Source organism: Bombina bombina, chromosome 8, assembly GCF_027579735.1.
Source record: "Bombina bombina isolate aBomBom1 chromosome 8, aBomBom1.pri, whole genome shotgun sequence".
Taxonomy (NCBI): Eukaryota; Metazoa; Chordata; class Amphibia; order Anura; family Bombinatoridae; genus Bombina; species Bombina bombina.
Genome location: NC_069506.1, coordinates 318,066,996 through 318,080,290, shown reverse-complemented (window position 1 = coordinate 318,080,290; position 13,295 = coordinate 318,066,996). Strand labels below are relative to the sequence as shown.

At 35.7% G+C, this 13,295-nt stretch overlaps 1 protein-coding gene across 1 annotated transcript in view; it reads left to right on the top strand.

Moving 5' to 3' along the window:
• Positions 1–2,779: 2,779 nt before the first annotated feature.
• LOC128639243 (potassium-transporting ATPase alpha chain 2-like) overlaps positions 2,780–13,295 on the top strand; it is a 46,900-nt gene continuing 36,384 nt past the window's right edge. Inside the window, 6 exon segments of the mRNA XM_053691523.1 lie at positions 2,780–3,039; positions 4,437–4,595; positions 9,823–9,882; positions 10,787–10,990; positions 11,188–11,301; positions 13,018–13,151. Coding sequence (XP_053547498.1) covers positions 3,028–3,039; positions 4,437–4,595; positions 9,823–9,882; positions 10,787–10,990; positions 11,188–11,301; positions 13,018–13,151 — 683 coding nt within the window. The 5' untranslated portion in view covers positions 2,780–3,027.

Here is a 13,295-nt window from a genome sequence, read left to right as displayed (position 1 = left end):
GAGTAGATGGACAACCAAGTTGCAGGGTTACAATCAGCAGGGGTACACACATGACCCAGTTGCAGGGTTACAATCAGCAGGAGTAGATGCATGACCTACTTGTAGGGTTACAATCAGCAGGGATAGATGCACAACCCAGTTGCAGGGTTACAATCAGTAGAGGTAGACACATGACCCAGTTGTAGGGTTAAAATCAGCAGGGATAGACGCACAACCCAGTTGCAAGGTTACAATCAGCATGGGTAGACGCATGACCCAGTTGTAGGGTTACAATCAGCAGAGGTAGATGCACGACCCAGTTGTAGGGTAACAATTATCAGGGGTAGACTCCTGACCCAGTTGTAGGGTAACAATCAGCAGAGGTAGACACATGACCCAGTTGTAGGGTTACAATCAGCAGAGGTAGAAACAAGACCCAGTTGTAGGATTACAATCAGCAGGGGTAGACACATGACCCAGTTATAGTGTTGCAATCCGCTGGCGTAGATGCATGACCCAGTTGTAGGGTTACAATCAGGGGTAGATGCATGACCCAGTTGCAGGGTTGCAATTAGCAGGAGTAGATGCACAACCCCGTTGAAGGGTTGCAATCAGCAGAGGTAGATGCATGACCCAGTTGCAGAGTTGCAATCAGCAGAGGTAGACACATGACTCAGTTGCAGGGTTGCAATCAGCAGGGGTAGACACATGAGCCAATTGCAGGGTTGCAATCAACAGAGGTAGACGCACGACCCAGTTGTAGGGTCACAATCAGTAGAGGTAGATGCATGACCCAGTTGTAGTGTTACAATCAGCAGGAGTATACGCACGACCCAGTTGCAGGGTTACATTCAGCAAGGGTAGACACATGACCCAGTTGTAGGGTTACAATCAGCAGGGGTAGACGCATGAACTAGTTGTAGGGTTACAATCAGCAGGGTAGATGCACAACCCAGTTGCAGGGTTACAATTAGCAGGGGTAGACGCACAACCCAGTTGTAGGGTTTCAATCAGCAGGGGTAGGCGCATGACCCAGTTGTAGGGTTACAATCAGCAGAGGAAGATGCACAACCCAGTTGTAGGGTAACAATCAGCAGGGGTAGACGCATGACCCAGTTGTAGGTTAACAATCAGCAGGGGTAGATTCCTGACCCAGTTGTAGGGTAACAATCAACAGAGGTAGACATGACCCAGTTGTAGTGTTACAATCAGCAGAGGTAGACGCACAACCCAGTTGTAGGTAACAATCAGCAGGGGTAGACACATGACCCAGTTGTAGGGTTACAATCAGCAGAGGTAGACACACGACCCATTTGTAGGGTTACAATCAGCAGAGGTAGACACACGACCCAGTTGTAGGTTTACAATCAGCAGGGGTAGATGCACGACCCAGTTGTAGGGTAACAATTAGCAGAGGTAGATACATGGCCCAGTTATAGGGTTACAATCAGCAGGGGTAGACGTATCACCCAGTTGTAGGGTAACACTTAGCAGGGGTAGATGCACGACCCAGTTGTAGGGTAACAATCAGCAGAGGTAGATGCATGGCCCAGTTGTAGTGTTACAATCAGCAGAGGTAGACACACGACCCAGTTGTAGGGTAACAATCAGCAGGGGTAGACGTATGACCCAGTTGTAGGGTTACAATCAGCAGGGGTAGACGTATGACCCAGTTGTAGGGTTAAAATCAGCAGAGGTAGACACACAACCCAGTTGTAGGTTTACAATCAGCAGAGGTAGACACACGACCCAGTTGTAGGGTTACAATCATCAGAGGTAGACACACAACCCAGTTGTAGGTTTACAATCAGCAGGTGTAGAAGCACGACCCAGTTGTAGGGTAACAATCAGCAGAGGTAGATGCATGGCCCAGTTGTAGGGTTACAATCAGCAGGGGTAGACGTATGACCCAGTTGTAGGTTTACAATCAGCAGGGGTAGACGTATGACCCAGTTGTAGGGTAACAATTAGCAGGGGTAGACACATGGCCCAGTTGTAGGGTTACAATCAGCAGGGGTAGATGCACGACCCAGTTGTAGGGTTACAATCAGCAGAGGTAGACACATGACCCAGTTGTAGGGTTACAATCAGCAGGGGTAGACGTATAACCCAGTTGTAGGGTAACAATTAGCAGGGGTAGATGCACGACCCAGTTGCAGGGTTACAATCAGCAGGGGTAGACGAATGACCCAGTTGTAGGGTAACAATTAGCAGGGGTAGACACATGGCCCAGTTGTAGGGTTACAATCAGCAGGGGTAGATGCACAACCCAGTTGTAGGGTAACAATCAGCAGAGGTAGACATATGACCCAGTTGTAGGGTGACAATTAGCAGGGGTAGATGCACGACCCAGTTGTAGGGTAACAATCAGCAGAGGTAGATGCATTGCCCAGTTGTAGGGTTACTAGTGTTAAAATTAATAACTAGTCTTACTTTAAACTAATGTTATAATTTTCCAGCTTTTATATTTTATTAAAATATTATATTTTAATAATTATAATAATATTAAGATTTGATGCTTATTACATAGTGACTATAGCAGCATAATAAAATAGTTTATATGTATATGTGATATATGTTTCATGTTTATTTCTGTATTGGATAATAACATAATCATTTATTCTTCCTTATTGTCCTTGTTTACAAAAATAGAAGAGAGGTAAAAAAAAGTGTGAGGTAGTAACTGATACAAGATTACACCTAGTTAGCCAACATGCTTTATGTTTTTTTCCACCTGTCCAGATAGGCTAGGCATAGCAATGGGCGGAGCTACAGTAAAGTATAAATAGGTCCAGCAGCCAGCATCCTTGTCACAGGACTTTGGAAGGCTACCCAGTCCAGCCAGAAGATGTCCATGTTCGGGGAGGATTGCAGCTAACATTGGCTCCTTGTTGGGGCGGCCAGGACCTCTGCAAGCTCTAGCATTTGAACAATCTAGTGAGAAAATTCCTCTGCTTCTTTGGTATTTTCTTTACTCCTTTAGAAAACCTAGCGATTTTTGTCTTCACATAGAAAACAGCAGATACCTGCTCATAAAAGAAAGTAACAATGGTTTTAGAGGTAAGTTCTAGTCTTATTAAAAATGTGAATAATAAAATATAATTTTATAGGGAGGAGAATGCTTGTATAGTTTACATCTATTTAATCTTTAAGCAAGTTGCATAAAATGTCACCAAAAGACACAGTAAACATTTATTACTACCCCAATTAATATGATAGTATTTTTAAATAAATATCAGAATAAAAAAAAAAACCTTTCTTGGTCTCAATTGCAATAGACAGCTTCATATCTAATAAAACTATTTTCAAACCCAACACAATTATGCCTGAGATTTTTTCTGTATTAGTTAAAAAAAAAGTATATAGAGATTTTATGCTCCAAAAGTATTTCCAGAAAATTCTCTTTTTAAAAATGTGATGAAATGTTCATTGCTGGTTGTAATTGGAGAACCATTCAGGTTTTTCTTGTGAAACGTACTACTAATATATTTATGCAGCTTATTAGGAAATCTGTGCAATGTTCTATGACAAGATGTTAAACGTTAATATTTATGATAGTATCTCACATTACATAACATCTGAATTAAGTCAAGTTAATAAATTATTTTTCAATATAACGTTTATTGAAATATTTTTTAAAGTAAAACTTAAAGCAAAATTTCATAAAAAAAACATATAGCATGTCAATAGCGTATCTGTCTCTCTGTCTTAGCTTGTACACTGTGTCTGTCTGTGCCTGTTTGTCTGTTGGCCATGGGTATTTATTATTCATCTGTTATAAAAATTTGTATTTGGTGATGAATATAAAAATGTAATGTTAAACCTTTATAAATCCCACACATTAAGCAGTGTGTGTGTTTTTTGCAATAAATAATTAAGAGGCAATTCTTTGCAAAAAATTAAAAATTATCGAATGAGTTATCTACAAAAATTGCCATAGACTAAATAGCCATACAATCATTAGAGAAGTTTTTTCTAAAAGGTTTGAGTAACTCCTACATTTTTCCAGTTAGTCTAAAGTAAAAGTCTCTGCTCTCTGCTACGTGTAGCTACAATATTTTACTAAATTCAGTAAGAATTATGTTGTCTCCAGTATATTTAGTAAGTGCTAGTAACAGTAATTACTGGGGCTTAAATATCATAGTATAGATAGATGTTCATTGGTTACACAACATTTTGTGAAATTCATTTTGTGAAATGAGTTGTGATTTAATTTCCAAAAAATAAATAAATTAACTCTTCAATCACCTATATTTCTTAATCTTTTTCTACATAAGAGAAAATGTGTAATTTCTGTTTGCGTTGTTACTGGATACACTATTAACGGTATTGACTTATAATTGATAACATTGCACTGATACAAAAATGCCCAACGATATGATTTTTATTGAACTCGAGTCTAGCTTTTATACAGCTGTAGCATTTATCTGTTACATTTTTTATTTCTGCCATTAAAGAACCAGCCTGAAGTTTACTGTGTGGAAATCGATGGGGCAAAGGATATAGAAAATCCGGATACGGGAATTGGAAATGAGAAGAAGAAAGAGAAAGTGAAGAAGAAAAACACTAAGAAAAAGGACAAACAAGTAGATGATCTCAAGAAGGAACTGGAACTGGTATGTGATGGTTTATTGGGTACAGTTCACTAAAGTGTTTTCCAGCCTCTCCAGCCTAGAGCTTATTTCTAAGTCTATTCTTTAGTGGACCGACTGCATACAATAACATATGACCCTGATAATGCTGGAGGGGCCAGAGAAGCTGGAGAAACTTGATAGACAAATTAGTTCATTTTCTCTTTAATTGAATTGTAAATCACTTTGAAATATATAAGGTGACTCACTGTTTACTTAAATGCTGCTGGCAGCAAGCTGCTTACAATTCCAAGTTTCACCTTTCATTTTAACCCTTTTGTTACTTATCTTTTAACCGATAGTTTAAAATTCCTTTGATATAAAATTTCAACAAATCTTTATTTTGTTTAATGAAAAAAAAAAAAAACAAATGCAATCAATATAGGGTCTAGTCTTTAATTTAGGCTCTGCTGTGATTACGCTTAAAGGGACAGTAACGTTCATGATTTGGACAGAGCAGCAATTTTAAACAACTTTCCAATTTTCTTGTGTCATCAAATTTGCTTAGTTTTCTTGTTATCTTTTATTGAAGAGTCAAAACAGCTCAGGAGTGTGCACATGTCTTTAGTACCCTATGGCAGCAGTGTTTTGTAACATTATTCGTAGCTTTGTTATACAATGCTGCAAAACACTTCTGCCATAGAGTACTAAAGACGCGTGCACACTCCTGAGGTCTTATGAGCCTACCTAGTATGACTCTTCAATAAAAGATACCATGAGAACAAAGCAAATTTGATAGCAGAAGTAAATTGGAAAGATGTTTATATTTGCATACTCTATCCGAATCATAATAGTTTAATTTTGACTTTACCGTCCATTTAATATTTTTTTCCATTTAAAATGCCACCCGCATCATTTTAGACACTTGTACATCTTTAAAAAGGTTATTACCCATGAATGGAAATCCTACACAAAACAAAGCAAAAAAAACATAACCACCCCAAAAAACAAGAAGCAAACAAAAAACAAAACACAACATTAACCCTATTTCTAAAGCCTAAATAAACTTTAACCTTTTTGCAAGTCCAAGTCACTAAAAATGTGCAAATTACATTTTATAGTTATTCAAAAGCTGCCTAAAAACCAAGAGGTTCTGATTTGCAGAAACAGTTACTTTACAGAAAGTTTATCTGATAAGAGTAGTTGTTGGAGTAGCCCAGAGGTGTCTTGAGTCCAGTCTCACAAGTTCCTTTGCTATTCATCACAGCTTATTTGTTAAATGTCACTTATCTCTTTATTCTTTAGAAAAACCAGTTGCTTAGAATAACATAGGAAGCAGTAAAGACCCCTTTGAGAATTCTCCCCACTGAGCAGATTTATCAGGGTAAACAACTCCAAGCAACAGTATCTACTTAATTATCTGCATACATATTCACTTTACATTTTATTTATGGACCAACATAAAATGTAACACAAGTTTTTCATCTACAAGAAAGCAAAGTCATCTCTTAAACATATTCCCATCATAATAATAGTATCACACTCATACAGAGGGGATCAGTATTCTCTTAGCGGGTGCTTAGTCATACATAATGATATGGACAGATGTGGTTTTCTGATTAATTTGTGACCAAGCCCAGTTCATTTCTATTGTATGATTTTTCCAATTGTTTCATGTTGCTGGTGGACGGCAACTCCTATTTCTCCACACCAAATAGTAAAGAATAATATTTTTGTAAACCCTACCCTAGCATACTGGTAAATAAGCAACAGGTAAGACATAGCTACTGTATTACAGCTCTAAGTGCTTGTTTGCATGTTTATATACACCTTTAAAGGGGCAGTAAACACTTTGAGAATGTGATATAAAATGATTAATTCTGCATAGTAAAAACTTTACATTATACTTTTGTTAGTTTACACCCACCCCCCCCCCCCCGCCTTTTTTGTGACTGAAGTCTGAAAATTGAGAATTTTCCAATTGTAAACAAAAATAGTCACACTTGTGCTATATAATTTTCCCTTATTGGCTTGCAGAGATGATAACATAATACACTATCATATAATAAAGGGTTTGTTATAGTGGTAGAGGTTGGCTTTTGGAAAGAAAATCAGCAACGAGGTGTTAAAGGGACATAAAAGTGTAAAAAGTTATTGCACTATTGTTTGCAAATAACTATGCGTTTTAACGCTGCAAAATGTATAGTTAAAGTCAAGATCAGAGCAGCAATGCACTACTGAGAGCTAGCTGAACACATCTGGTGAGCCAATAACAAGAGACTTATGTGTCTAGAGAAAATCACCAGTTAGTTCTCAGTAGTACATTGCTGCTCTACCTCTGTATGCTTTTTAACAAAAGATGCCAGGAGTACAAGATACATTTGAAAATAAAAGTAAATTAATAAGTCTCTAAAATTTGCGTAATCTATCTACCCACAAAAGTATTAGTTTGACTTTCAGGTTCCTTTAATGAATTCAAAACATTTTCAGATTCAACCAGTATGTTAGTTTATTGCAAGACTGCATAAAAATCTTGTAATTACAAACTATTTACTGTCCCTTTAAGATATTCTTTAAGATGTGCCTTAAGCTATAATTTGTTCAATTCCACCTTAAAAAAACAAGGACACTGTTTTACTCCCCATGTAAAATGATCCCCCAGAATTATTAATCTACATTTTTTTTCTTTTTATCTGTTCATCACCTTCTAGTATGACAATATTTTTTCTTCAGTGCTTCTCAACTCCAGCTCTCAAGGACTTTTACAAAGTTACACTGTGAATATTTTGATGTATGGGCTTGATTAGTTACGCAGTTATTGTGAATGACTCACATCCAGTGAAATCCTTTCAGTTTTGGCCTTAAAGGGACACTGTACACAAAAAAAAATCTTTCGTGATTCAGATTGAGCATGAAATTTTAAGCAACTTTCTAATTTACTCCTATTATCAAATTTTCTTCATTCTCTTGGTATCTTTATTTGAAATGCAAGAATGTAAGTTTAGATGCCGGCCCATTTTTGGTGAACAACCTGGGTTGTCCTTGCTGATTGATGGATAAATTCATCCACCAATAAAAAAGTGCTGTCCGGAATTTTGGGTTCAGTGTCCCTTTAAAGGGATACTCGAGGACTGCAGCTAATTGGGTCTAAAGTATCTGATTGATCTCCTAATTTTATTCTGCTTTATTCACACCTCTTCCTTAATTGCAATCTCTAAGGATCAAGTTCCTGATATATTGTTAGTTTATGTATTTCTTTTTAAAGGGGCATAAACCCACACATTTTCTTTCATTATTCAGATTGAGAATACAATTTTAAAAAGGTTTCCAGTTTAATTCTATTATCAAATTAGCTTCATTCTCATGGTATTTATTGTTGAAGAGATGCCTAGGTAGGTAGCATGCACATGTCTGCAGCATTACATTACAGGAAAAACTGCTGCCATATAGTGTTGCATACACGTGCACACTCCTGACCTTACACAACAAAGGATAACAATATAATGCAGAAGATTTGATAATAGTAAATTAGAAATGTGTTTAAAATTGTATGTTCTATCTGAATCATGAAAGAAAAATTTGGTTTTTTTATGTCCCTTTAAGCATCTTCTTTTTTGACAACCTTTTACTAAATAAATTTAGTAATAATAATTGTAAGAGATTTTTATATATATTGTGTGTGTGTGTGTTTGTGTATATATATATATATATATATATATATATATCCATAGTAAACCAAATAAAGCATATTTTCAAAGGACTGATAGTGAATCAACTGGATACTAAAAAGTGGTTATTCACTAAAGGTGAGTCAGAGTATAAAATCATCTCACTATGACCATGTTTGTTAACGTAGATTTGCTAGATAATTGATTGGTAATACAAGTAGAACAAGTCAGAGATCTATACAGCAAGGATTTGGAACCAGCTTGTGAAATTAAATATGCCTCAAGCTAGTAAGCTTTCGGTTGCATTATTTTGATATACTGACTTGAAACTGTTGGTATCAGATACAACAAATTTTGTGTTGATAGTAAACAAATATGTTTCATTTGTTTAACAGGGAGAGGTAATGAAATATAATTATTAAACTAAATGTATTGTAATAAGGTTTAAAATTAAAACTGATGTAAAATATATAATGAAGATGTACCCATATTTGAATAATTTAAAGATGGTTTCAAGTTGAAGCCAAGAAAATGCTTTCCAGTCAATCAGAATCAAACAGACAGTTAAAGTGATGGTAAATTCTAGTGTTTAAAAAAAAAAAAAAAAAAGGATTTACCATCACTAAAAATAAAGGCAACCTTTATTCATCAGTTTAAAAAATACTGACGAATAGGTAACTATATTTTGTCGCAGCTTCGGTGCTAACCTAGGCACTTCTGACTGCCCACTGCACAGCTCAGTTTTTTTCAATGAGCTGACATTTCCCCCTCTTTGCCAATAGCCGTGTTTGCCTTTTGGCACTATACCATAAACTAGCAAGGCTATTGAATGAAAGGTGGAAATGACCCACTTATTAAGTTGTGCCATGGGCGTCGGAAGACGCTTAGGTTTGCACTCAAGCTGTGGCAAAATAAAGATACCTATTAATCAGTTTTTTAAACTGATGAATGAAGGTCGCCTTTATTTTTAGTGTTAGTAATTCCTAGTGTTTTTGAAATGCTAAAATTTACCATCACTTTAATTTCTATGTCATGTACATTTCACATCGATAAAGGTTGTTTCTCCTTTTTTTTATTGTGAGCTGTGCAGAGTGTGACTTTTGGTTGACTTGATGTGGTCGCATCGGCACTGCCTGGGTTAATTGTTTTACTTCTTTTTTTAAAAAATGGGAAATTGAAGCTTTGTGAATAGATCCCATAATCTCGCTACATAAATGTAATTGCCGAGAGGGGTTCAGCACCTTTTTTTCGGCTAAACATTACCAGCCTTTCATGGAGCAAGAATTCTGACAACCAGACTGATGCAATAAGTACAGTGGATTACTGTAGTATTTGCTTAGTGTATTTCTATGAAATCTTGAGTCAAGTTTAGATGGAATGGCCTGAGTATTCTTAGATAACCCTTAAGTATGTTTTAAGTGTATAATTTTTTCCCATGGAAAGACATAAATAAACATTTAAATAAAATTAGTTCAGCAAACGATTTTGCATCAAATAACGTCTTGCTTTTCTGTGTATTCATTTGGCTTAGTTTTGTAAATTTGATTTGCTGCATTCAGTATTAAGAACAATACTTATTCCTGTTAAATTCATTTTGTTTTTAGATTGATCATAAGCTTGGAGTTGAAGAACTAGAGGAAAAATATGGAACAAGTCTTCTCAAAGTGAGTTCTTAAAAGGACAATAAGGTTAACATGTTTCTTCATGACTCACATTTAAAAAAAAAAAAAAAAACTTAAATTATGCACAGTCTTTTCATATTCATACTTCCTGAGACACCAGCCCCTACTGAGCATGTGCAAGAGTTTACAGTGTATATGAGTCTGTGATTGGCTGATGGCTGTCACATGATACAAGTAAATTAAAGAAACCTCAAATTTATCCTAAAAAAGTGCTACTGAATTACATAATTACAATGCATTTGTTGGATATGAAATTACACTGTATTTAATGGCCCTTTAAAGTATTAATTGTATGTTCTTTGAAATATCACTATAAGACTCCAATATACCATCACACACTGATGAAAGTGTTATATTGTGTATTATATCCCTTTAGAGAAAAAGTGGAACTTAAAGGGCCATGATACCCAAATGTTTAAACACTTGAAAGTGATGCAGCATAGCTGTAAAAAGCTGACTAGAAAATATCACCTGAACATCTCTATGTAAAAAAGAAAGATATTTTACCTCAAAATGTCCTAAGTATTCACATCCCATTGCAAAGTACTTTAAGCAGCAAATCAGTATGCCTGAGCAGCAGCTGAGTATAACTTTTTACACAGCATTTACTCTGCTGAGCTGAGGAGATTGTGAGGTAAAATATCTTCCTTTTTTACATAGAGATGCTCAGGTGATATTTTTCCTGTCAGCTTTTTTACAGTTATACTGCATCAGTTTCAAGTGATTTAGCATATGAGTATTGTGTCCCTTTAAAGTGAATCTAATCAATAAAACTTACATTTTTACTTAGTGAAATTTTGCACATAATATTTTCTATCAAAAATGTCTTGTAATTTTGTGAAAGCAAAATATAATCTGTGAAATATAAATGCCTCTGTTATTTTAGGGTCTCACCAGTGCAAGAGCTGCAGAGATTCTGGCTCGCGACGGTCCCAACGCTCTCACACCACCAAAGGGTACTCCTGAAATCGTCAAATTCTGCAAGCAGATGATAGGAGGGTTTTCTCTCCTATTGTGGGCTGGGGCAATCCTTTGTTGGATTGCTTATGGAATTCAGTATTCTCAAGACAACACTATAGCTAGGGACAATGTAAGCGTAACTGGATCATTTTGTAGAAAAAAAAAGATAAATATCAATAAATGCTATTAAAGTATACAATTAGTTGTTTGATAAAGGTCTTAAAAACATAAAGCAATCTAAGATATAACAACAGATGAACAATGACTGGTTAATCTAGTAATAAGTATATTAACTTGTTTCTCGTCTATATTTTATCTTTATCACAGCTTTACCTGGGCATTGTCCTGGCTGCTGTTGTTATCCTAACGGGATGCTTTGCTTATTTCCAAGAGGCCAAAAGTACCAACATCATGGCCAGCTTCAATAAAATGATACCGCAAGTAAGTGAGATTGGCTTATCTTAAAAAAGGTTTGATACACTCAGCCAGAAATACTAAAAATCCAAAGGCAAGTATCATATATAATTATCCAGTGGGGACTTGAGAATTGCATATGATCTTTGCCCTGTAGGCAAATCAGTATTAAAAAATAACAATAGAAACCTGTTTATAAACCTATATACACTTTTTCAATCATCTGAAGTATACCTCTTATAGAGAAACACTCAGTTTTAAAGGAACAATCCCTGCCCCCCCCTTGTCCCAAAAACCATAATCCTTTGGAATGGCAGTTATCTTGTAATATGAAATCAAGCTTCTGCACCGTTCCTATGACATATTAGTTGATTGATCTCATTAGCTCATTAGAGATAATCTTAAAAGATAAAGCCAGTAATGCCTATGAACGATGATATCTGTGTTTATAAATTGTGCCTGTATTGTATGTCTACATTTATAAATGAACACAAACGAGTATTGTATTACATTGTGAGCGATGTAACATAAGTGAACAAAATCAGACAATCACTAAGGTATAAAATAAATATTTTTATAAGAGATCATTAAATAATTACTTGATAAGACAAATGAAGAAATGAGGAGAACAATTGAGTAATTATATTATCTGCAGACAATTAACAGATACTTGGATTATGTGCAACACTATCTATCTTTCCATCATTGGGTCCTTCTGTATACTGAAATTAACTCTTTGTGCTATATACCCTTTAGCTCAATAAACTTATCATCATGTGCAATACACTGGGAAACTTTTGACAAACATATGTTAGTTACACAGTCATAGATATATTGAACACCTGCTTTGTGTAAAAATGTTGCTTTATCCCCATGCACCCTAGGGAAGCCAAAAAGTAAAATCTATAAGCTAGGTTTTAAAAATGCTGCAAAATTGCATACACAGAGGGTGATGTTGCAGTATTTGCAGGTTACAGAATTGTGTTTTGGCTGCCTAGGAGTGTGGGACATGCATGATTTGTACACAAAAGTAAGAGGTGTTTAATTTACTTTTAAAGGGACATAAAACCTTAAATGATTATTTCATGATTCAACTAGACCTTATTATATTTATTATTTTTGCTTCATTCTCTTTGTATCCTTTATGAAAGAGCAGCAAAGGACTACTGGGAGCTAGCTAAGCACATTGTAAGCCAATGACAAGAGGCATGTATGTGCAGCCACCAATCAGCAGCTAGCTCTCAGCTCCTGAGCATATCTAGGTAAGCTTTTCAACAAAGTATACTAGAGAATTAAACAAATTAGATAATAAAAGTAAAACGGAAAGTTGTTTTAAAATTGTATGCTCTATCTCAGGGGTTTTCAAACCTGTCCCTCCGGCTTTCTACCAGGACAGATTTTCTGGATTACCATGGGTGAGAGCAGGCTAACAACCATTTTTAGTCATCAGTTGATTAATTCACTGTGCTCCAGTTTAGATATCCTGAAAATCTAGTCTGTTCGGGAGGCCTGAGGTTTGAAAACCCCTTTTCAGGTTTCATGTCCCTTTAAGCCAAGTAAAAAAAATAATCTTTGATTAAATCATGTCTCCATTGTATGTCCAATTCAAAAGTTTAAATTCATTTTCATAAACAAAGTGTTTACATAGCTTTGATTTTAATTATGTTTCCTGTATGCGCTTTTTTAAAACGGAATAAATCATCCTTTTTTCTTATATTAATGGATTGATTTGTATGGGTCTAGCAAGCACTTGTTACTCGAAATGGAGAGAAACTAGAAGTCCCTGCAACGGAATTGGTAGTCGGAGATCTGGTGGAAATTAAAGGTGGAGATAGAATCCCAGCTGATGTTAGGATTACATTTGCTCAAGGTTGCAAGGTAATTGATAGCTCTACATAATAATGCAGTTAAATCATTTGTATAGATGCATATATGTATTAAATTTAATCTGAATTATAAGAAAAGTGGAAAATCATTTAACATTGGATTTCAATCTCTTGCATGTGACTTCACAACTGGAG